The sequence below is a fragment of the Rhincodon typus genome, chromosome 2, assembly GCF_021869965.1.
Source record: "Rhincodon typus isolate 14 chromosome 2, sRhiTyp1.1, whole genome shotgun sequence".
Lineage (NCBI taxonomy): Eukaryota > Metazoa > Chordata > Chondrichthyes > Orectolobiformes > Rhincodontidae > Rhincodon > Rhincodon typus.
In genome coordinates, this window is record NC_063333.1 from 95,680,787 (window position 1) to 95,704,431 (window position 23,645).

At 40.9% G+C, this 23,645-nt stretch overlaps 1 protein-coding gene across 3 annotated transcripts in view; it reads left to right on the forward strand.

Annotated features, from left to right (window-relative positions):
- cpvl (carboxypeptidase vitellogenic like) overlaps positions 1-23,645 on the forward strand; it is an 86,856-nt gene that overhangs the window by 57,442 nt on the left and 5,769 nt on the right. For all 3 annotated transcript variants that reach the window (XM_048615795.1, XM_048615780.1, XM_048615788.1), the window contains exons 11-12: positions 816-989; positions 9,925-10,107. In XM_048615795.1, coding sequence (XP_048471752.1) covers positions 816-989; positions 9,925-10,107 — 357 coding nt within the window. The remainder of the gene's footprint in view (positions 1-815; positions 990-9,924; positions 10,108-23,645) is intronic.

Genomic DNA, 23,645 nt, shown 5'->3' on the forward strand with positions numbered 1-23,645 from the left:
AATTGTTTAAAAACTGTTCAGTGTAGGAGTGAAGAATTGGAAGGAATGCACCGGTCAACAGAAAGTTGTGTGTCACTGGTTCTATTCTGCAATGTAGAGAATTAAGTCTAGTCTAATATCAGACTTTATGACAAGTATCATTTGCCGAGTAGCAGAGAACAAATTTGTACGTCTGCCCAATAAGATTTACATGCAGTTTACAAGCATTTCCTGTGTCATTGACAATAGCAAGCACTGGGAATATGAAGGGGATATTTCACCAAGTGTTACCAAATGAAATCATGTCTGGGTGATCATGCACATGTAATTTGCTACTGCGACTCAGATGTTAAGTCAAATTCCTTTCACCTTGAATTTTATGTGATCACCAAATGTTTTTGTGTGAGATTGTACATGGCAATGAAAAGCCAAGTGCAATCTTCAAACCAGGTGATGTTAGAGAATGGGGTAAACGGGCCCAGACAAAGAGAAAATTGCGAAGCCAGAAGAAGTCAAACAGGAAGAGTTGGTGGGGATAAGGTGAAGCGGGAAGGTACACCAAATTTAAAGGTCTCTGGGTGGGATAGGATTGTGGTGAGTGGGATGAATACACTCTCTGCTACAGTGGTGATTTTCTCTTGTACTTAGCAAACTGGGAATTTCTAACAAAAGCCCGTGAAGTTGAAGGTATTCGAAGTGAAAAATTTGAACTGCTTAGTCAATGTCTTTTAACTAATCTTATGTAATGTAATTCTATTCATATTGTAACTGCAGGATTTCAAAATCTTGTATGAGCATGAAGTTATGTAATGTTTCCATGGATTTATTTTTAACAGGAGCCCTTGGATCAAAGTTACTTTGGTAACTATTTATCACGGCCTGAAGTGAGAAACTCGATTCATGTGGGAAATCTGACCTTCCATGATGGATCAGAAGTGGAGAAATATCTTTTAAATGATTTTATGCAATCAGTGAAGCCATGGGTAGCCATATTAATGAATAATTATAGGGTAAGTGGCACTTCTGTAGAGGTTAGGCCACTGAAACAAATTCTCAAAAGATGAATTTTCACTTATTGTTATAGATTTATAGAAGCTGCACTTTGTGAGCACAATACCAGCATTTTGGTCAGATTGGAGAGCACAGTATAATGGTGGAACATAAAACAAGAATGTTGAGCACTTGCACTTACAGTGCATGTATAAAATCATTCCAAAACATTTCGGACAGATGTAATAAAAAAATTGTCACTGAGTTAAGAAAGGATATATTGAGGGATTGTCAACAAGAGGGATTTTTTTTAACTGAGCTTTAGAAAAGGTGTGTGAGAAGGAAGTAGGGTAGTTTAGGTCAGAAAGGAAATTCCACAGCTTAAGGTCACCAGCGGAAGCTATTGTTGCCTAATGGTCAGATAAAGGGAAGAGGCAATGCAGTAGAGAATAGAGACCTAGAAACATGAGTGCGGTGCTTCTAGTGGGCAGGACATTACAATGATGGAATTGGATGAGGCAGTGGAAAAATTTAAACAGCAAAGATGGGAATTTTAATCTGAGATGAAGTTGAATAGAGATCTCATTTCAAAAGCAAATGAACAGCAACTGAAGGGAGAAACTGTTTGCAACATTAACTAGCTTATGGACCAGGAATGAAGAGGCTGGACACCAATAAGTGGATTAGGAAAGTATAAACAGATGCAAATCACTGCTCATTGTTTTCGTTAAAAGCAAGGAATTTGTTTGTGTTAGGGCGTTTTAAAGTTTATTGTGCGACTGTGCATGTGTGGTAACTTAAAGGAGCCAACTGGTGAGAAGTTTCAGGCAGCTGTGCAGCATAGAGGGAGCATCAGATGCAAACAGTGAGGAATATAAGGAGACGGCCAAAGATGGCATTGTCATTAATCCAAACTAGGGCCCAAGAGAGAAATTATTTGCCCTGTTGATTCTCCTGTATCAGATCCCTTACTGCCTCACCCCACCTCTTCATATTTTATACTACCCTTCACATCCCTGGATACCCAGAATCGGGAGCCATCATCACAATGGGGTTGAATTGTTTTATATTAGCTCGGCAAAATCTCTTGGCTTTTATATTCTACCGTGTAAGGCACATTGAAAGTTCAGCTTTGTATGATACGCTTTACAGTCACAGTTTTGACAAGCAATCACATACAACCTGGTCATTCATACTATGTAATCAGCTCCACTCCTTTGAACCTGGCCATTTGCAATACCTGGGCAACAACAACAAGCAGTGCAAATAATATCCCCTTGTACAAATGAAAATACCTTGAACGAACAATGGTGTATTCTATTCTTGTGTGACTCCTGGCTTCACTTCCAAGTTTAATCATGGTAAAATCTTCCAATAAATGAGCACCAACACATTCTCTGCAATAATGTGCAACTCCTATCCACACAAGTGGTCTCCTGTTATTGTAAAAATACACTTTGCTACTGATGGTTTTCATTTTAAATTGAAACTAGCCATAGTTATAAATACTCAGCATGGAACAAATAACAGAAGAGCAAAAGACTACAGGTTCTGAACATGGGCCACTTTTGTTTGGGGGTTATGTTTTGGTTTTCAGCAGATCCTTTTTCATTCTCAAACTCATTTAATTGTCCATTCAATTAAATATTAACAGTATCTTCTACGTTTGTTTTGACGTATTGGATATTTACACTCTCAAGCAGAATTGGAAGAATTCAACAGTATCTTCAATATCATCACCCATCCATTGCATTAATTTGCAAGTAATTTATTACCCCAGTGATTTCCAGATTTCCTGGGTCCCAGTTAGCTGAAGGTTCTTTTTGTGGAGAGTGTTAAAATTGTTTTCTCTGCAACTTTCCTCTGTCTCCCAGACTTATCCCACTAGCACCTTTGCAGTCTCCCTGTCATTCTTTCCCCCGCAACTTATCTCCACCTCTACTTCCCCTTAAAGCCTCTGTCTGTGTTCACCACTAACCATTGGGCCTATACCATCATGGGGGCCCAGCCCAAGATGGCACTGACTCTTAAGGGCCTCAATGAGCTCACAAACAAACACACAATGGGCACGCCACTCCAGGACAAAGTAGCAGTTTTCCAAATCTGATTGTCCTGAAGTAAGAGCCCAAGTCCCTGTGCCCGTCAGTTCTGAAGGTAAAGGATGCATCCTGGATGAAGAAGACCATCCTTGGCCAAGCACTCTCCTGGGCAGGTATAGTCCCACTGAAGGATGACAGGAATTGTCAAAGCTCTATATCCACATAAGGCCTCAAACCATGGCCTGGGAAAAGTCACTCATGGGGGGTAACTGGCGAAAAGTCTCCCCTGTGTGGGGTTTGATTCCTCCAATCACAGGCTGTTTGCTGCTATTAGCTTCAGCAGTAACCACAGGATAGAAGCAGCCTCTAAATTGGAAAACCAGCAGGCAGTTACAAAAGGAAACGCTGGTAGTGAGAACATTGCCATAGGGGAGGAGCCCCTTTAACTGGGGGCCAGGCTGAGATAGGACTGTCTTTAGCTTGAGGGCTTTTGGATGTGGTGGGTGATGTAGGTTTGAGAGGGGCCTGCCTTTTGCTAGGTCTGGATGAACAGGAGGCAGCTGTGGAAGGGACCAGGAGTTTGAGGGCACGTGCATGGCTGCAAAAAGGTGGGGGTGGGATGGGATGTGGGATTAGGAATCGGGGGGGTGCGATGTGGGATTAGGAATGAGGGGGGTGGGATGTGGGATTAGGAATGAGGGGGGTGGGATGTGGGATTAGGAATGGGGTGGGTCGTGGGGGTAGGACAGGATGGCCTTTATTGTCATGTGCACTCAAAAGTGCAGTGAAAAGTTTGGAATGTTGCCTCTCGGCGCCATCTTAGGTACTGGGTACCTAGGTACAGATACTTTGAGTAATGTTACAGAATTGAAATCGTTTAAAAAAAGATCAGCATAGGAATACAGAGTTTAAACATCCAGAATACGTATAAATAGTGCCTTCTAAGTACTCAAGTTACAATCCTTTTCTCTTGAATCCATGCGTGCTAGGCTTCAGAACACGAGGCCTCGATGCCTCCACGCCTCCACACTTGCATCCAGGACTTGCCCCGGCTGGCCCACACTCACTCTGCTCCCGCGCTCGCTCTGCTTCTGCCCCGGCCGCAACTCGCTTCTGGGACTCGGCCTGCGTTTGCTCAGCTCCCACTCCGGCTGCAACTCGCTTCCAGGTCTTGGGAAGAAACGCAGGAGAGAACAGCCTGTGATTGGAGGAATCAAACCTCACACAGGGGAGAGTTTTCACCAGTCACCCCCATGAGTCACTTTTCCCAGGCCATGGGTTAAGGCCTTATGTGGATTCTGAGCTTTGACAATTCCTGTCATCCTTCAGTGGGGCTGTACCTGCCCAGGAGAGAGCTTGGCCATGGATGGTCTTCATCACCCAGGATGCATCCTTTACCCTCAGAACTGATGGGCACAGGGACTTGGGCTCTTACTTCAGGACAGTCAAATCTTGGAAAACTGCTACTTTGTCCTGGAGTGGAGTGCCCATTGTGTGTTTGTTTGTGAGCTCATTGAGGGCTTTAAGAGTCAGTGCCATTCTGGGCTGGGCTCCCATGATGGTATAGGCCCAATTATTAGCAGTGTACACATTCATCTTTCCCTGGTTCTGATCAAGAGGTTATGGGACATTATATGTTCCAGTGGGAAGCTATGGAAAAAGGTGAAGAGGTCCTGTGGATGGGAGGTTTACTGAGGACGAAAGGCAAGTGAATTCAGGGAAAGATGAGCAAGATAAACTGAGATGAAGATGAAGATCACTGAGAATGAAAGGTCGCTCCATTTAATTGGCTGAGAGAGGAAAGGAAGGAGGATACCTTGGGCTAAAAATTGGAGTGAGGGTTGGGGATCTGGTAGGCAATTTGGGTTTCAAGGACAGTCAAGGGATAGGTGAGATGCTTGAAGGACGTGGAGTTGTGGGAACCAGTGAGATCTGATGTGGTAACAGGGTTACACAACAGCTGCAGCAGTTTAAATGAGGCAAATGATGGAAAGTGTAGAGAGGCGGGAGGCTTCAATAAAGGAAAGATGTTGCTAAATGAAGTACATAAGGCAAATGTGTAATAATAAACACAAAAGCATAGATAATATTGGGTTATGTTTGACTTGGTTTGGAGTTTTTCTTTCTCTAAACGTGGAATTACTAATCACTAAAAGGTGCATATTTAACTAGCTAACAAGAGTAGCACAGTCTATAATTAAATAAGCTTTGTGACAGCTAAACGAATTTAAAATAGGCATCACTTTACAGGTTTGGCTTCCATTCTGTTAATGTGATTGCATGTAATGCAAGTTTGGTTCAGTTGTTGTGTGGAAAAAAATTAAGATCAGGAAATTGCATTTTTCCTGATTACTTTTTTTTTATCAGAGGTATGGTAGTATGGTGGTTCTGTAACTGGACTTGTATTTCAGACAGTTGAAGTAATGACTGGAGATATGAGTTCAAATGTCATCATGATAGTTGGAGAATTCAAATCAATTAATCAAATAAGATTATAATTTAAAAAATAAACTAACACCAATAACAGTACTGACAAAAGTACCAGATTGTTGTATTTAAAAAAAAAAATACTCGTTCAATAATGTCCTTCAAGGAAAGAAACCTGGTCTGATCTATACGTGACTCTAGATGTACAGAATTGTGGTTGATTCTTAACTGCCCTCTGAAATGGTCTAAGAATATTTTTAGTCTTATTTAAGAACGTGTCTTTCTGCCCTTAGCTTCTCAAGGGCCATTAGGGATGGACAATAAACATTGAACTTGCTTATGTTGTCTGCATCCAATGAATATGAAGGAAACAACCAATTTTAAATAAAGGAAGAAAGTCTTGCATTTATGTAAAACCTTTCATGACCTCAGGACGTGCAAAAACCAATTTACAGCCAATGGGATATTTTGTAAATTTAGCCTCTCTCCTAATGTAGGGAAGACATCCAAAAGTAGCATACAGATAATCTGTCTTAGTGGTGTCAGTTAAAGGAAAAATATTTGCCAAAACTCCAGGGATAACTACCCTGTTCCCTGATGCAGTGTCATAGGATCTTTTACATGGAGAAGGCCGGGCTTTTCTAACATCTCATCCAACTTGGATTACGTGCTTGAGTTTCTTTGCTGAAACTTGAACCGGGAACCTTTTGACTGAAAGGCAATCTTTTTTATATTCATTTAGATATGGGTATTACTGGCAAGGCTAGCATTTATTGCCCAGAGTCAACCACATTGCTGTGGGTTCGCAGTCACACGTAGGCCAGGTCATGTAACAACGGCAAATTTCCTTCCCTAAAAAGATATTGATGAACCAGATGGATTTTTACATCAAACGGCAGTAGTTAAATGGTTGCCACTAGGCTAATTTTTCACTCCAGATTCATTTTGTATTGAATTCAGATTTCACAATCTGCCAGGGTGGGATTTGAATCCATATACCCAGAACATTAGCCTTCCATTCTGGATTACAAGTTCAATACCATTACCACTACACTACCATCTCCCTCCAAGTGTTACGAATGGAGCCATGATAAAGCATTGATAGTACTGCTGTGTGCACATTATTTTATTGTTTGGAAGCTGAGTCTGGACATTGTTCTTGACAGGCTGGAGCAGGTAGCCATGGAGATACTTAAGAGTTATATCTATATCATTCTACACAGGAAGATATCATTTGAATTAAATACTGCAATGGCTGATTATCCAGAATAAAAAACTGTTAGCATAGGAAATATACAGCAATAATTTAATTAAAATCCAATGCTTTTGACTAACGTTATTCTTTTTGGTTGGGCATTTTTTTCTTCTCCTTAAAATTGCCTTCGCATAAAATGTCATTCTTCAACCTTTCCAACTCCCATCCTATATTGAACTTTCCTTTCTTGCAATTGAGGATGCCCTCTACCATCGTTGTCCGAGTTCTTGCGGATATCAATTCCAAATAAATACACCTAGGAAGATATGAAATGTGGAGAAAGCTTCAGCAAATGCTGTGACCTTTGAGCTGAACATGGAATATGGAAATTAGTTCACATACTCTTAAAACCTGAGAATTAGTGTGAAGATAAGTTGAGCTCTTCTTGATGCCCTTAAGCGTGTAAGGAACATGGAGACAGTTTTGCTTTTGCTACTACTATTAAAAGCATGGTATTTAAAGATCGGTTTAACTGCTTCTATGCCTCAACTCTGATAAAAAGAAATATCTGATAGAGTCAATTGCTGCTACACACTTAGATCTGGCATAAAATACTCTACATGGAGCAGATAAGTTAGCAAATATATGGCAAAACTAAGTTGTATTGAATGTGTTTAATTTCTTTTCATAGATATTCCCTTTTATTTTAACCCTGATTATATTGTCATCACTATTGGACCGAAGAAATCGTAAATTCTATTCTGAAGTGAATTTAGCATAATATCATGCCTCCCCTACACTGCAGTGTGACGCAAAAGTGAAAACATGAAACCATAACAAATTCCATCGTAACATTCATGTTTATGAACACAGGCTTAGCTCATCTCTTCGTACTTTAAAGTAACAGGAGATGATCTGATATCTTCAAGATTTTATCTGGCACTGCATTGCCCATGTTTATAATTTAAATTCCCTACTTTCAAAATTTAAGTATTTGTTAGATTCCATTTTTTAAACATTATTACAACCACGGCTAAAGGAGTGCCCCATCATTTAGTTCCGCTACTCCATGGATTGCAATAGAAAATAGGATTACTTTTTCAAGTTACTAAGATGGTCAAGTAAATACTATATCTCCATCACATTTTAAACAAATAGACCATTTGGAGGAATGCACTGCAGTGTAGAAAGAAGCTCAATAATCTTCTTTACTGTGTAGGTGCAAGTGCCACCATCTTCTTTCCAATATCCCATCCTCTCATACTGTATCCACCACCCACCAAGTGTCATGCTCTACTACTGTCACTCAAGACGGCACGGTGGCTCAGTGGTTAGCACTGCTGCCTCACAGCACCAGGGACCTGGGTTTGATTCCACCCTCGGGCAACTGTCCATGTGGAGTTTGCACATTCTCCCCGTGTCTGCGTGGGTTTCCTCAGGGTGCTCCGGTTTCCTCCCACAGTCCAAAGATGTGCAGGCTAGGTGGATTGGCCATGCTAAATTGCCCGTAGTGTTCACGAATGTGTAGATTAGGTGGGTTATAGTGGGGTGGGTCTGGGTGGGATGCTTTGAGGTTCAGTGTGGACTTGTTGGGCCAAAGGGCCTGTTTCCACACTAGGGATTCTATTCTGTTCTATTCTATTTTCTGTACTGCTGCTCCCATCCCTTCTCCTCCCTCACAGAACATTTGTCTTCACCTTCCATCTCACCAACCTCTGCATTTAACAGATGCTTCAGAAAAATGATATTTCTCCAATCTCCAACACGGTGCCACTGTCACACACATTTCTCCTTTTCCCTTTCAGCATCCTGAAGGAACTGTAATCTCCGTGACTCTAGTCCACTCCTCTATCATCTTTAGTGTCTGCTCCCATTCCCATAGCAACTTCCCATGTGAGTACAGCAGTTGCATGCAGCCCTTTTACCTCCTCCTGTCGTACTGCCAAAGCTGCAAACACACCTTCCAGGTGAAATAGAGATTTAACTTTTTTTTTCCATTTTAGCATACTCTATTCGCTTTTCCCGAAGCTGTTTCTTCTACTTTGGGAAGACAAAATACAGATTGGGTTATCCTTTTGTGGAATATCTCCATTCAGTTTGCAAGCAGGACCCCATGCTTCCTGTCATTTTAATTTTCCACTCCACTCTCACCTGTTCTTGGCCTGCTACTATTACAGCGAAGCTCAAAGAACATCATCTCCTCGTTCGATTAGGTCCCTTACTCCCTTTTGTTTTCAACATTGAGTTCAATAATTTCAGATCCTACCTTCTGCCACCATTGTTTCAGAAAGCAATTATTGACAATTCTGCTGTTTCCATTTATGCCTCTTCTAGACCATTGGTTTGTGCATTCACTTGTCCCGTTACCGTTGCCTTTTGCCCATTTTCGTTACTCTCTTTGTCATCTGATCTTTCCTATCTTTCACCATTTTACAGACCTTTCCCTGTGTTCCTTCTCAAGTCTATACTTTTTTCCTTACTATTTCATCTTAACTTTTCTGGTTTCTGCTGAAAAAGTGCATTAATCTGAGGTGTTCCTTCTCTCGCAACACAGATGCTGCCTGAACTGCTTAGTGTTCCAGCATGTTACATTTTTAAATACAAGTCCTGATGTTGTCCACTGTCAATAATTTTTATCATTTTAAAATTGGATGTTGAGATTTGTGATAAATTTCCTTTTACTTTTCTTTCTCCTGTTTTAGAGGAAGGCAGCTTGCTTCTGTCACACAAGTAGAGTTTTAGAGAAACAAATTGAAAGTCTAAACTTACTCAAGATAATGTGGGGTGGAAACTTGTCAGTTCCTGAAAGTAATTCATGGTTTGTTATCTAGACTAATTAGGCCTCTCAGGCCTGCAGTGCGTGATATACTTTAGTCTCTGCCATGTGTTCAGGGATCACTTGATTATTTCCACATTGCAACGTGCACACACCAGCTGTGAGGATTTTGTAAAGAACACTTGACAATTGTTCTATCCTTCAGTTTCAATTCTTAAATCCAGCAAAGGTTTTCGAAAGTATAAGAAATGACATTTCATCCAATTTGTTGGCTTATTTTACATGAATTATGCTGAATATTTAAATATTTCATACGGTAGCAAGTGGGCCAACAAATGACCTGACAGCATGGATGTTGAAGTGTCATGATCCGGAACGTTTAAAATAAAATCTTTTCTACCATGGGGAAAGGTTGGTTACACCAAAAGTTTTGAACTTACAGACTGAATGTTCAAGTTCCTCCAATACATAAAATGGATATTAGTTAATATTTACTTTTCTTGATTTACTTCCTTTAGGTATTGATGTATAGCGGACAACTTGATATAATTGTGGCAGCTCCTTTAACTGAACGTTTTCTGCTTACTGTGCCATGGTCCAGAGCTGAAGAATTCAAAAATGCAAAGAGAAACTTTTGGTTCATCAATCCCAATGACACTGAAGTGGCTGGCTATGTTCGAAACGTTGGTGACTTTTATCAGGTACTACGATCATAATAGTTTGCTGAATTTTTTATGAGATACACAAGGGTGTTTGGCAGCTGTGAGTTATTTGGCAAGCTTTCCTTGTGGGTTTCAGGAGCCTAACATGAGGCTCATGCCAGGATCTGAAACCAGCACAGTGTGGAACAATCACCAGATGTGATTTTCCCCAAAACTGACCAGTGATTGGGTAGAGAGCTGGCTCGCCAACCAATTAAGCACAACGGAAGTGTTCTTGAAGGTGGAGAGTCAATAGAAAGGCTTTTGGGATTGCCTGGAGCAGCAGGCTGCCTTTTTCAATAATCTGGGAGTGGACACTCTGCAACATTGTAATGTCCTCTCTCCACAATTTTTGACAATAAATCAAATATGTGCTTCAACACTGGGCCACCATTATGGAGGGGGTTGTTCCAGTCGGCATCTTACAGTAGGGGCCAGATTTTCACGGAGCTGGGTAAATTCCAGAGGCTGATTGTTTTTAAAAATGGTGGATGAAACCTGGATATGGAAGTCCCAGGATTTCTAGCAGATCCCATTAATGCTGGCGGGGGATGGGAGCAAGATCTAAATGACAGGTGGGAAACCTGAACTCAGCACGGTCATTTGAAATGACTGCTGAGTTCAAACAGACCCTAGTTTTACTGTTCCAAGCACCCTACTCTACAGTGTGGGAACCACCAATTTATGGAGGAGGCACATTTTGAAGACTGGCTAAGATGTCTTTAAGTGTCATGGCCAGAAGTTATTTAAAACCCCGGACAATTAAGCATGAAAAAGATAATACAGTGTCAGTTACAAGAAGAAAGTATCAGCTACTGCTTTAGTATATTGATAGATTGTGTTGTATGGCTTTAGAAAACCATTAATCATCTATTCCTACAGGTTCAATAGATTGCCCCCCACCAACTGCAAGAAGGGTGTTATTCTAGCTGACCCCATTATGAATGCTTGGCTTAGTTTCAAAACACTCCAAAAAGAAACAATTATTCCAGCAGGAGGACTGAGTTCATATTTTGACTGGCAATTATAAGGCCATTAAAATATTATTTGTCTTAGATGTAATGAATGAATTAGTGTGAATTAGTTTTTTTTTTACTATGGATTGACTGCTAGAAAGGGTTTAAATTTTTTTATAATGGATTTCATGAATTAGATTCTTCAGTATTAAATGTGTATGTGTGTAAGAGAGAGAGAATCCTCTTAGATTGTGGGAAGTTTAATTTACTGAAATCTGTCCCTGGTAGATATTGAGTGGGTGGGTATGAGGGAACTTGGCGATATGACGGGGCATGGAGGCGACAAGGGGAAACATGGGAAAGGGAGGGATAGTTGTGGGAGTGTTAAGTTACGTGGACTGAACATCACACTTACTTATGTACAAATGGTTAGACCGTAGCTGTCAGGATCTTTAAATAGAAGTTGACTGCTGTGAAAAGAGGGCATGGTTTGATTTTCTCTGACAGTTCTGAGCTACAAAAGAACTGTCAGAATCGAAGCGTGGCTCCACGTTTCAGAGGTAGCATTGAGCAGAATATCCTCTCAGCAATTTGAAACACTAGCATATGAAAGTGGTCACCCAGTATGGGAAAGAGACAGAGCAGACAGTCTAGGGTGAAGAACCAAAGGCATGATCAAAGAGGAGAGTTTGAGGAGGTTTTGAAAGAGTGGTGGGAAGTGACATGGTAAGGGAAACTGGAGAGAGAATTCCAAAGGCAGAAAATAGTTTCTGAATGAACATATGTACAGAAAGACAAGGCAGAAGAAGGTCACTAAAACAAAGTGAAGCAAATTCTTATGTAGTTTCAAACCAAGAATGGGATTTTTGAAACAAACAAAAACAGAAATTGCTGGAGACACTCAACAGGTCTGGCTGTATCAGTGGAGAGAGAAACAGAAGTAACATTTCGAGTCCAGTGAAGTACTCTCACAACATTTAAGAAGCATCTGGACGAGCATTTAAATGCCCAGGGCATGGTTGGCTATGAACCAATTGCAGGTAAATAGGATTTGTGTAGTCTTGTGTTTATTGGTCAGCAGGGACATGGTGGGCCAAAGTGCTGTACGACTTTACGATCCTATTCAATTACAGAGCTTCCATCTTTTGTTAAAGTGAAGGGCCGGAGTGGCAATCTGCCTGAGACTGCCCCTCCTCCAAAAATCCAGCCTCCACTTATCACTAAATTGTGGTACAAGCACAAAAATTAAGCAAATGCCAAACTCATTCCTGGGATTGGGCATTTAGCCCATTCCTCATTGTCCTTAGCTGAGCCTGACTCTTTGTTGCATTACTGAGGAAATATTAATGCTGGAGGTCCTGTTGTTTGATAAGACTGTAAACAATGCCTGATCTACTTTTCAGGTGGATTTAAATCAACCGACTTCATCAGAACAATTTAGATGTTAATTTTTTTGTGCAATGTTACTGCACACAAGTTGGTTCCTGTGTTCTTTTAATTATTTTTATTGTTTTAATTAATGGTTGAAAAGTGCTTTGTGAAGTGCTTAGGGCAACAGAGTGGCTCAGTGGTTAGCACTGCTGCCTCACTGCGCCAGGGACCTGGGATTGATTCCAGTTCGGGTGACTGTCCATGTGGAGTTTACACATTCTCCCTGAGTCTGCATGCGTTTCTTCAAGTGCTTCTGTTTCCTCCCACAGTCCAAAGATGTGCAGATTAGGTGGATTGGCCATGCTAAATTGCCCATAGTGCCCAGGCTAGATGGATTAGCCATGGGAAATGCAGAGTTACAGGGATAGGGCAAGGGGTGCATCTGGGTGGTATGCTCTTTGGAGGTTCGGTGTGAAGTCAATGGGTCAAATGGCTTGCTTCCACACTGTAGGGATTCTATGATTCTGTTTTGTGTCAAGAAAGAGGATATATAAATGCAACAAAAACAGAAGTTGCTGGAAATGCTCAGCAGGTTTGGTAGCATCTGTGAAGAGAAATCGGTTCTGAGGAAGGGTCACCTGACCCAAAATGTTAACTCTGATTTCTGTTCACAGATGCTGCCAGACCTGCTGAGCTTTTTCAGCAATTTCTGATTTTGTTTCTCATTTACAGCATCCGCAGTTCTTTAGGTAATATTATATACAAATGCAAGGTTTTTGTTATGAATAGTATCAATTTGCTAAATAATTTTTAGGTGAAATTCAATCACTTTTTGAATCCAGACACTCCTGTGGACCTTATTGTATGAGGCCTTTGTTTAAAATGCTTTGATAATTGGAACACTTACAGACCAACCATTTCATGAAAATTAAAGCAGTTATAGCCCAATTTATGAAGCCGTCTAAAATCATGTTTCATTATATTTGTGCAAATTCAGAAGCCCTCAGATGCCTTAAAACTCATCCAGATGGCAACTGTAATGAAATTGGAGGAAGAAAGTTTGAGATTTTTGTTTAAACCACAAGCAGAATGATGCCATTATGTTTTCACTTTGATAGCAAATTTGCACATGTGCAGAGCATGGAATTGAGTGCTGTGGGAAAGAAACCACAACTTGTTGAATTAAACTTTAAAACATCTAAAGGGAGTATACCCTATGTTCTGCATAATACAAGTGCAGGCATCTCCGTATAAACTGAAGTGCAGTTTATTAATGATAAGTATCTGCTTTATCACTTCAATACATTACTTTTAGGATCAGAATTTGAACAAAAAAATGAATGTCAATCAAAAGACAAACAATGCATACTGATGTTAACAATGCTCAACATACAAAGAGTCAGCAGCTGAAATTGAAAGACAAGTTTGAGTTTGAATGAGGCATTGTAGCAAGTATTTCTTTGTTTAAATAGTGTCAAGTGTTAACTTTGATAGTGAGTTGTTATGTGCCATCAGTGCAATATTTGCAAGGAAGAAAGACTTGATCATAGTTATTTCTTGGATGTATTCATTAATTACCCGATCTGCAGATTTTATGCCTATTGTGCATTATTTGACTCTGTAGTTTCTGGGAAAATGAAAGGTTGAACATTCATCACCAGTTGCAGTTAGAACACACAGACCTGATCCATCTGTCATGAATCATGGAGACAATCATGTGATGGAAATCCAGTCCCAGAATTCCTAAAGCCATCAAAAATATGCTAATTTGATCAAACCACTGAATTGCACAATGTTACTTCACTAATTCAGGTTAAAAAGAAAATGCGCACCAGGTTTTTTTTACTGCATGAAAATTGTTACTTAGTATAATCAAACTGTTTGATTAACTGTTTAACCAATGGGAAGATAAAAGCATGAATTGTTAATTTGTAACTCTATAACTTAGCTATACCCTTTTTAAAATTCCCATATACCAGACACACAGAGACAGCACACAATAATGTGACAAATATGTGGGGTGGGGGAAAGCCAGAGAAGCACAGTTCTGGCATCGTCTGGATCATAGTTGTCGATGAGTTGTTTTCTCATCTCCTTCCAATTTATCGACGCAAGGCTGTGGAAACACCATTTCTCAGTCTTCCTTTCACTAGTTGAGGAGTCACCCTTCCTGTACTTTTGAAAGTGCATTTTCTCCTTTTTCCTTTTGAGGATTTGCAGAAAGAACAGCTTTAGAAAGCAAAGCAAGGGACCGTAGCTAGCTGCTAGGCATTTTCTTCCCCTTCTCCACACGAGAGAGAGAGAGAGAGAGTGATGAATGCTATCTCTTTGCAACCTGGATGATTCTGCACTATTGTCCACACCCAAGGCTATGGCCATCTGCCCAGGAACCAATCAAGTAGGTATTAGTTTGCTGAGCCCTTCTGAGCGCACAGCAATCATAAGACTGTCACTGGGAACACACATAGGCATTGCCATTCTGTCTGGGATATTCCCTCACTGCTTGAATAAGGCAACGTTGTAGATACAACTCAGTGTGTTCCAATAATTTGTTTTTAAAGCTGCAAACCTTATCTCCTTACTCCTTTTTTTCAATGAGACTGTGTATCTTTCCCCATTTTTAATCCACAGTCCATAAAAAGACTTCCCACGTAGAAGCTTAGCCTACTATCAATACTGGCCAGATACACTAAAAATATAATTCAGTATCCATGAAGAATCATCATCTAATAGCTATTCTATGCACTGGCTCAAAAGGAAGAGGTATTGAAGCCTGAGCTGTTATCTCCTTTGGCCTTTTCGTATTAGCTCGTCCAGCCTGACTTTCCTCACCAGGACAGAAATACAATGTTTCCTTGAACCTTTCTTTGCTGTGTGAAGGCTGCTTATTGCACTGCATTGGTCTTTTTGAAGATTGACGCATTGTCTGTGCAATTGCACGCTTTAAAAGAAAGGTTGCTTGTAGTTGACCTTGTAGTTTGATCCCAGTGTGATACATTTCCCAATTACTGCAGAACTGCATAGCCACCTTAAGTGGGAACTGGGGATCAAGGTATACAACTGGCAGAAACACGTCAGTATGTCGCTTTTAAGTGGAACTGGAGGAAAAAGTGCAGCCATTAACTTATCATATATCAGATGTTAATTGGATAATTCAGCCTTTTTAAAACAACAGTAGCAAATTTGAAGAACAGCACCTTTATCTTCTGCCTGGGCACCCTACTGCCCGGAGGACTCAACATTGAGTTCTCCAATTTCAAATAACCTTCCCACCCATCCCCTGGCTCCCTTCCCAGCCCCACCTCCTCCCTTCCATTCCACCGACTGACCCTCCCTTCCAGCCACCAACCGGATTCATCCCTCCCATTGACCAACCAGATCGTACCTACTACCGGTGACCGCCTATCATCACCATTCCGCTAACCCCTCTCTTTATCTGCAGCTCCCCCTACCCCCACATCCAGTCCTGAAGAACGGTGATACCCAAAACGTTGACTGCTCCTTTCCTCCAGATGCTGCCTGGCTTGCTGTGCTTTTTTAAAGCAAAAGTCATGCTCACTACTATTACTAGCTATTTCCTGATCAGAGTGCTACCCTGCCCATGACTTCCAATAAAATTTCATAATCTGTACTAACTTACTTTGTATGGAAGTAGAAGTTAGAATTTCTGGTTTTCAATTTACCATTGCATCTTCCATTATCTCTGTCTCCTGCAAATCTCACTCCTATGGATTGTTTAAAAGCCACATAAAGCATAAAAGCTAAAGTGGCAAAAAAAAATTGTTTAGGGCTTCTTCAAGGCCATTATCCTTTCTTCATCTCCATTCATGAATTTTCTTATTCCCTCATACACATCAGCAGTTTTTAGCTATTCAGTCTTTCCAGAGGTCTAGTATTTGAGTATGGTTGCAGGAATGTTTAAATAAATCGGGGTTTTCTTTGGGAATCTAAGTTGCTGGTTGCAAAAGGCCCGAATGTAGACTGACATCCAGGCTGAAATTTCACCCTTGTGTTTAATACCCCGCCCGATTTTTATTCTCTAAAAGTTGTAGATGTGCCCATGGTAATACTGCAATTGGAAGGTAAGGAGATCTAACTAACTCTGTAAAAATAGCTGGTGACGAACTATAGAGTACAGTTTTAAAGAAACATTGGGAAGACAAGCTTCAGAAAATTGTTTTGTTCCACAAGTTGAAAAAAATACAGAAGTTATCAATTACTAGGAAATACAACGGTAATCTCGATGTCTATTTAACATTAAGGAACTAGAGCTCCATCCTAAAAGAAATAACCTAGCAGCCATTGATCTCCTTATGGGGATGATGATTTAAATAAATTTGGGTGCGTAAGCCTTGTGCACTAAATGTTGGACAGAACTTCACATCCAATAATAAAAGGATGCAACACTTGCTGTACTGTAGACAGCTATTTCTTTATTGGCCCAATGTTAAATTTTTGTAGTTTTCCTTTCAGTTTTTGACTCTACATTTACGTCCCAAAATGTAGTTTTCAAAAATTGAAACAATAGAGTGGTAATGGAGATCTTGGAGGTAGGAGAGTGGTGTATTTAGACTCTATTATCTTCTCGTCTCCTCTAGAATTAGGTGTTGGGTATGAAGGCTCATCCTCCTGCTTTCTGTACAACTGAGGTCCTTAAGTAGCCAGTTAAGGGCCACTTGAGAGCTTCTGCCCAGCACCATTGGCTGAACGCAGCTGCAAGCAGGCCTGTTTATTCAGCACACACTACAGGTGGAACTGTGTAGGCCACTTGTCAACTTGGGGTCACTGTGTCAGAGCAATCCATGCTTGATCAAGGGACTGGGCATTGGGAAGGGAGAGTTGAATGGGAACCATTCCTTACCCTTGCTTCTGACCCTCATTACTGTAACCTTCCTCTTCCTTAATGCTGGTGCTCTGATACACCATTTCCTCAGCTGCCACAGGCTTCTTCATGGCACTGCTGAGCACAAGCTGCCAGCCTCTGATTGGCCAGCAGCACTGGCTACACCGAACTTCCTCCTCCTAGGGTCTTGATTCCAGGGGAAGGCCTGTTGGAGGTCTCACCACTGTCTGAACGACTCGTGGTTTGACACACATTCCACACAAGATGTAATGCGGGTGTCTTGTCAACTCTCAAACTGTTTGGTGTGACCCTGCCTCCCCCCCCCCCCCCCCCCCCAATTCCACAAAAAGATTCTGCCCCTAGTTCCTACTTTAACCAGATCACGCCACAACTTTTAACAATGCATAACTAACAATGTAAGTTTGATCAAGCATTGCTGCTGTAACACTGAAGGGGAGAACATGTCAAGTCTGTGATTTCACAGAGCATAACTTCTGAATCATAACCATAACACTGAGAATATGCCAAGCAGAAGTGATTCAGAAGGGTGAGGATTAGAGTTAATTTGCATGTACAATGAGGAAAGAATATTAATTGTTTATCCCTAGTTGCCCCGAAAAAGGTGGTGATGGAGTTACTCCCATGGTAATGTTATTTTCAGAGTTCCGTGATTTTGACCCTGCTATGATGAAGAGGCTGATACATATCCAAGTCAGGATTGTGTTTAATTTCCAGGGAGCTGAGTTCAAAGTGATGGTTTTCCTAAGTGCCTTTTTCTTTTATCCATCTAAATAGCAGTGACCCAGATTTGGGAGCTGCTATCGAAGAAGGTCTGGTAGGTTGCTACAAAACATCAAGATAGCAACCAGCATACATTCGAGGGAATGAATGTTTACGCTGGTGAATGTGATGCAAATCGAACAGGCTGCTTTATTCTTGATGTGGTCAAATTCCACACGTGTTATTGGAACTGTATGCATCTAGGGAAATGAAGAGTATTCCAACACACCACTGATATCTGCATTGTAGGTGGTGGATAGGCGTTGAGTTTCAGGAAATAAGTCGCTTGTCCCAGGTTTATGAACCTGCCACACTAGCTACAGCATTTATTTGACTGGCCAGGTGAGTATCTGGTCAACGAACAAAGTGCCAAAGCAAAGAGATTTTGCTTGGCCCATGACCAGAATTGAAGGATGAGGAAGTATGTTTTTATTTGACGACTTCTTATTCTCTTTAACATTATGCATTAGACTCAGGCCAGAACTGAGTATATACTGAATTTCAGCAGTTGCCCACATATTAATAAAGTAGTCTTTGCCAATTCCTGATGAACCAAATAACTTCAGGTCTTTTGGACAGGTAAACATATTGGCTGAATTAAATTTTGAAAGGGACTTTAAATCAGTTGCATTTAATTACTTATTTACAACAGAACTAATATTTCAGTTCTTTTTTTCTCTGGTGCCGAAAGAAAATTTAGATGAGATGGCTAATCAATTGAACATCAAAAGGCTATAGGACATGAGTTTGCAATGAGAGTTCTCTATGTGAGCAGACAGGTAAATGAAAGCATCCTCAAGGAGATATCAAGTATTTCCCTTTCCCAGTAAGGAGACATGAACCGGAGTATGTTTAATTGTAGTATACTGCTACAATAAGCATATTTGACTAAAACTGATAGAGGTCTAGGAACAGCTTGCTGATCCCATCTTCACAGTTTTTCTATTAAAAACAAGAATATGAACCAACATTAACTAAAACCAACAATGGACAGTAACAATGAGAATATAAAATTTGGTGAACATGAGGAAACCATAGTACTTAATGGATGAAAAACAAAATACCAGGGATGCTGCATATCTGAAACACTGAATACTGGAGAAAGTAAGCAGGTCTAGCAGTGTCTGTGGAGTTCTGAACAAGAGTCATACTGGACTTGAAACCTCAACTCTGTTTGTCTCTCCACAGATGCTGCTAGACCTGCTGAGTTTCTGTGTCACTTTCCCTTTTTTTCAGATTTCCAGCATTTGCAGTATTTTGCGTTTATTTCTTAATGGGTATTTCTAATGGATGTTTTTGAGCAGGAAGAAAGTTTTTTTGCCGTAAAGTTACTAATTAGTCATGTTAAAACTCCTCCTTTTCCTCATATATATTTGACTTTTCATGTTTCTCCACTTGAAATTTAATTTACCGCTTGCCCACCCTAATCCAGTACCATTCTGTGTCCTTTCAAAGTCCTACACTATCCTTCTCAAAGTTCAAAGTCCTTCTAAGTTTTGTATCAACTGGAAATTTTGAAACTGCACCTTGTATAGCAAGGTCTGTTTTTTTTTCTTTCAGTTGGAGTATTGCATCTAGCTTTTGGCACCTCACTTTAGGAAAAATGTGAAGGCATTAGAGGTATAGAAAGATTGTGTGAGAGTGGTACAAAATGTCCATTATGTAGACATATTCAACATGTTTGAAGAACCTTTATAGAGTCATAGAGATGTACAGCATAGAAACAGACTCTTCGGTCCAACTCAGCCAGGCTGACCATATATCCTTAATTAATCTAGTCCCATTTGCCAGCATTTGGTGTATATCCTTCTAACCTCTTCCTATTCATGTACCCATCCAGCTGCTTTTTAAATGTTGTAATTGTACTCGCCTCTACCACCTCCTCTGGCAGCGCATTCCATACGTGCACCACCCTCTGCATGAAAAGGTTGCCTGTTAGGTCCCTTTTAAATCTCCGCAATCCCCTACCCTCACCTTAAACCTATGCCCTCTCTTGTTTTGGACTCCCCTACCCTGGGAAACAGACTTGGGCTATTCACCCTATCCATGCCCCTTATGATTTTATAAACGTCTATAAGGTCACCCATCAGCCTCTGATGCTCCAGGGAAAATAGCCCCAGCTTATTCAGCATCTCCCTATAGCTCAAATCCTCCAACCCTGACAACATCCTTATAAATCTTTGCTGAACCCTTTCAAGTTTCACAACATCCTTCCTATAGCAGGAGAACAAGAATTGCATGCAGTATTCCAAAAGAGGCCGAACCAATGTCCTGTACAGCCACAATATGACCTCCCAACTCCTATACTCGATGCACTGACCAATAAACCTTGGAAATGAGAATGTTGAGAGGAGATTTGAAATCATTTAAAATTTATGAAGGGTCTAGACAGAGAAGACAGGGAAATCTACTGCCACGAGTGGAAGGATCAAGAATAAAAGGACATAGTGTTTCACGTAGTGGGCAAAAGAAGCAACAGAGACATGACACGCGCAATCTTTGTACACAGCGATTGGTTAAGATCTGGAATGTGCGGCCAGAGATTGTGGTGGAGGCAGGGTTGATCAAGGCATGGAAGATGGAGTTGGATTTATGTCTGGAAAGGAAGAATATGAAAATACTTTGGTTTATGGGGAGAAGCATTCAGTGCATTGTTCATTTAGAGAACTGATGTGTGCACAATGGCTCAGATAGCCTCCTCCTGTACTGTAACAATGATTTATTCTGGGTTTGTTTAAAAATTACAGCTCCAGATGTTTCCAAGATTTAGGGCAGAGTTAAAACTTTTAAAGGACATTATTCTAAATCTTCAGCATGTGCTTCAGTGTAATTTGTACTATATATATGCCCAATATATTTTTCTTAAGAAATGGTTTTGAATGAAAACTTACCAGGTGCTAGAATGTAGTTTCAATTCTGTGAATATTTGGAAACTTTGTACTTCATGTTGAAAGTGTCTTTCTAACATGTCTGCATGCACCTATCAGATATTTCGCCAATTCAATTTGTCTACTTCCATATCAACCTATTGGGGGTGTGGTTAGCTCAGATGGCTAGTATGTGCCTCTGATTTACACCAACAGCACTAGGTTCAATCCCATTCTAGCTGAGGCAGACTCAAGACCTGCCTCCACACCCTACCTATCATAGAAAATCTGGGGTTCAGTACATAGTCACCAAGGACCTACTTTCAGGCAGAGAAGATACGAACACAAGTTAGGAACCCAAAAAGGCCACTTGGCCCTAAAACCTCCTGTGCCATCAAACAACATAGCAGCTGATCTGAGCAAAGACACATTGCTTCAATTCTGTAGAACATTGGTGACTCTGCACCTGCAGTATTGTGTATAGTTGTAGTCCCCTTGCCTGAGGAAGTATACGTTTGCCACAGAGTGAGTGCAGCCGGAGTTTGCCAGATTGATTCCTGGGATGGTGGGAGTGACCTTTGACAAAACTGTGTGCCTGTACACTGTGGCGTTTAAAAGAATGAGGGGTGATCTCATAGAAACTTACTAAGTCTCAAATGGATAGACAGAGTGAGTGAAGAAAGGATGATCCCCCCCCAGCTGTGAAAGTTGTAAATGAGGAAGGGGCTGGAATCAGTCTTAAGATAAAGGCAGCAAAACTCTCCTGAGCACACAAATATATGGAGACAATATGACTGGCGTTCTCCCCCAGTGCTTAAATAAGCCAGTATTGTAGATAAAAATGAATCTCTGGAACTCATTGCAAAACTACAAATCTTCGCCAACTGTTTCTTTGGTTTAAAGCAATTTTTTCCCAGTTTTTAGTCCATAGTTCAAAAGGTTAAACTTTGTTTATAAGTGTGAGATATAGAGGCAGAATTTCATGACTGAGGCATGAATTGTGAGTCAGGACCTACTTGGGAGTGCCAGTTTGCAGGATTTCATTGGGTGAATATAGGAGCTTGACAATTGTCAGAGGTTAACAACCAGGCAACACAATATTTGATGCTCGCTTACCTTTTCAAATCCATTCTCTTATCAGTCACTGTAGTAAAACAGATATACTATATTCTATGCATTTCATAATGGTATGTAGGGTAGGCAACACCTTTTGTACTCAACCTTTCCACAGTTCCCAACTCAAATCCATGGTTGCCTCATGGTTCATGATAGCTCTGTGTTGGTATGATTCACATTGCCTTGCAAAACCCACACACCTCCAAAGTTCTAAAACACCCATTTCTGCAATGGTTCCAGCTATGTTGAGGCAGCTAGATCCCAGCCTGTCCCAGTATATCCCCCAGTGAAAATTGCTGTGCGGTGAATAGGGGCTGGGGGAATCCGGGCCCTGTGTCCAGGGGTCACCTACAACATACTTCATTCTCTGCATCAGGATGGATAATCTGGTTTTTGAGGTTTGATTAATAGAGAGTCGAGTGATGGGAATGCAGTAATTTGACCAGTGTATGAGGCCCACAGTGCAGTTGTTAAATATTTAGCAATTGAAGGTGCCTGTAATCACGTTGACCACTTTTGTGAGGTCAGCGTACTACTTTTAACACTGCATTCAGCTTCTTCATGTTTTACTTTGGATGCTGACCTCCAAGGCTCTGTGCGTCTTGACCATGCGAATTGAGAGAGTCGTGTCACATTGCAGATACATGACATCTCTTTCTTCCTTTCTATCTCTGACACCAGGACATCCAGGATGACCTCTGAAAGCTGTGGAGCCTACTATCTCATTTATTCTGTCATTCTTCCCTGATTTCCTGCACAGATTCATAGTGTGAATGGTTCCCAGCAGGTGGCCCAGCCACAATGTACTTGCCTTTTTAAGCGATGCAGGCTATTTGTTGTGGTGCTGGGATATAAGTATGATGGACCCCATGCTCACACAGCACTGGCTGCAAGCAGGAATCATTATCATGAATAGGTAGCACAAAGTTGATATATTTCCTGCTTTTCAATAAAGCGGCACAGAATAACCACACATTGCAATCCTTGTGTCCATTTTCCGTAGTCCCCATTCTGTCTTGTTTTACAATTTCCTTCATGAAGGGTAGCCACTGAAAGTTTGTTTCCTGTGACTGGAGACTCTAGAATGGTCTAAAATGAGGAGATATTCCTTCACCCAGAGGATTATTAATCTTTGGAATTTTCTACCCTAAGATGTGGATGTTTATTGATTATTTTCCCTGGAGCATCGGCGGCTGAGGGGTGACCATATAGAGGTTTATAAAATCATGAGGGGCATGGATAGGGTAAATGGACAGGGTCTTTGTCCGTGGGGTGGGTGAGTCCAAAACTAGAGCGCATAGGTTTTAGGTGAGAGGGGAAAGATTTAAAAGGGACCTAACGGCCAACTTTTTCACGCAGACGGTCGTGCATGTATGGAATGAGCTGCCAGAGGAAGTGGTGGAGGCTGGTACAATTACAACATTTAAAAGGCATCTGGATGTGTAAAGGAATAGGGAGGGTTTAGAGGGATATGGGCCAAATGCTGGCAAATGGGACTAGATTAATTGAGGATATCAAGTCGATATGGACAAGTTGAACCGAAGGGTCTCTTTCAGTGCTGTATATCTCTATGACGCTATGACTAAGTATATTTTTAGCATAAAT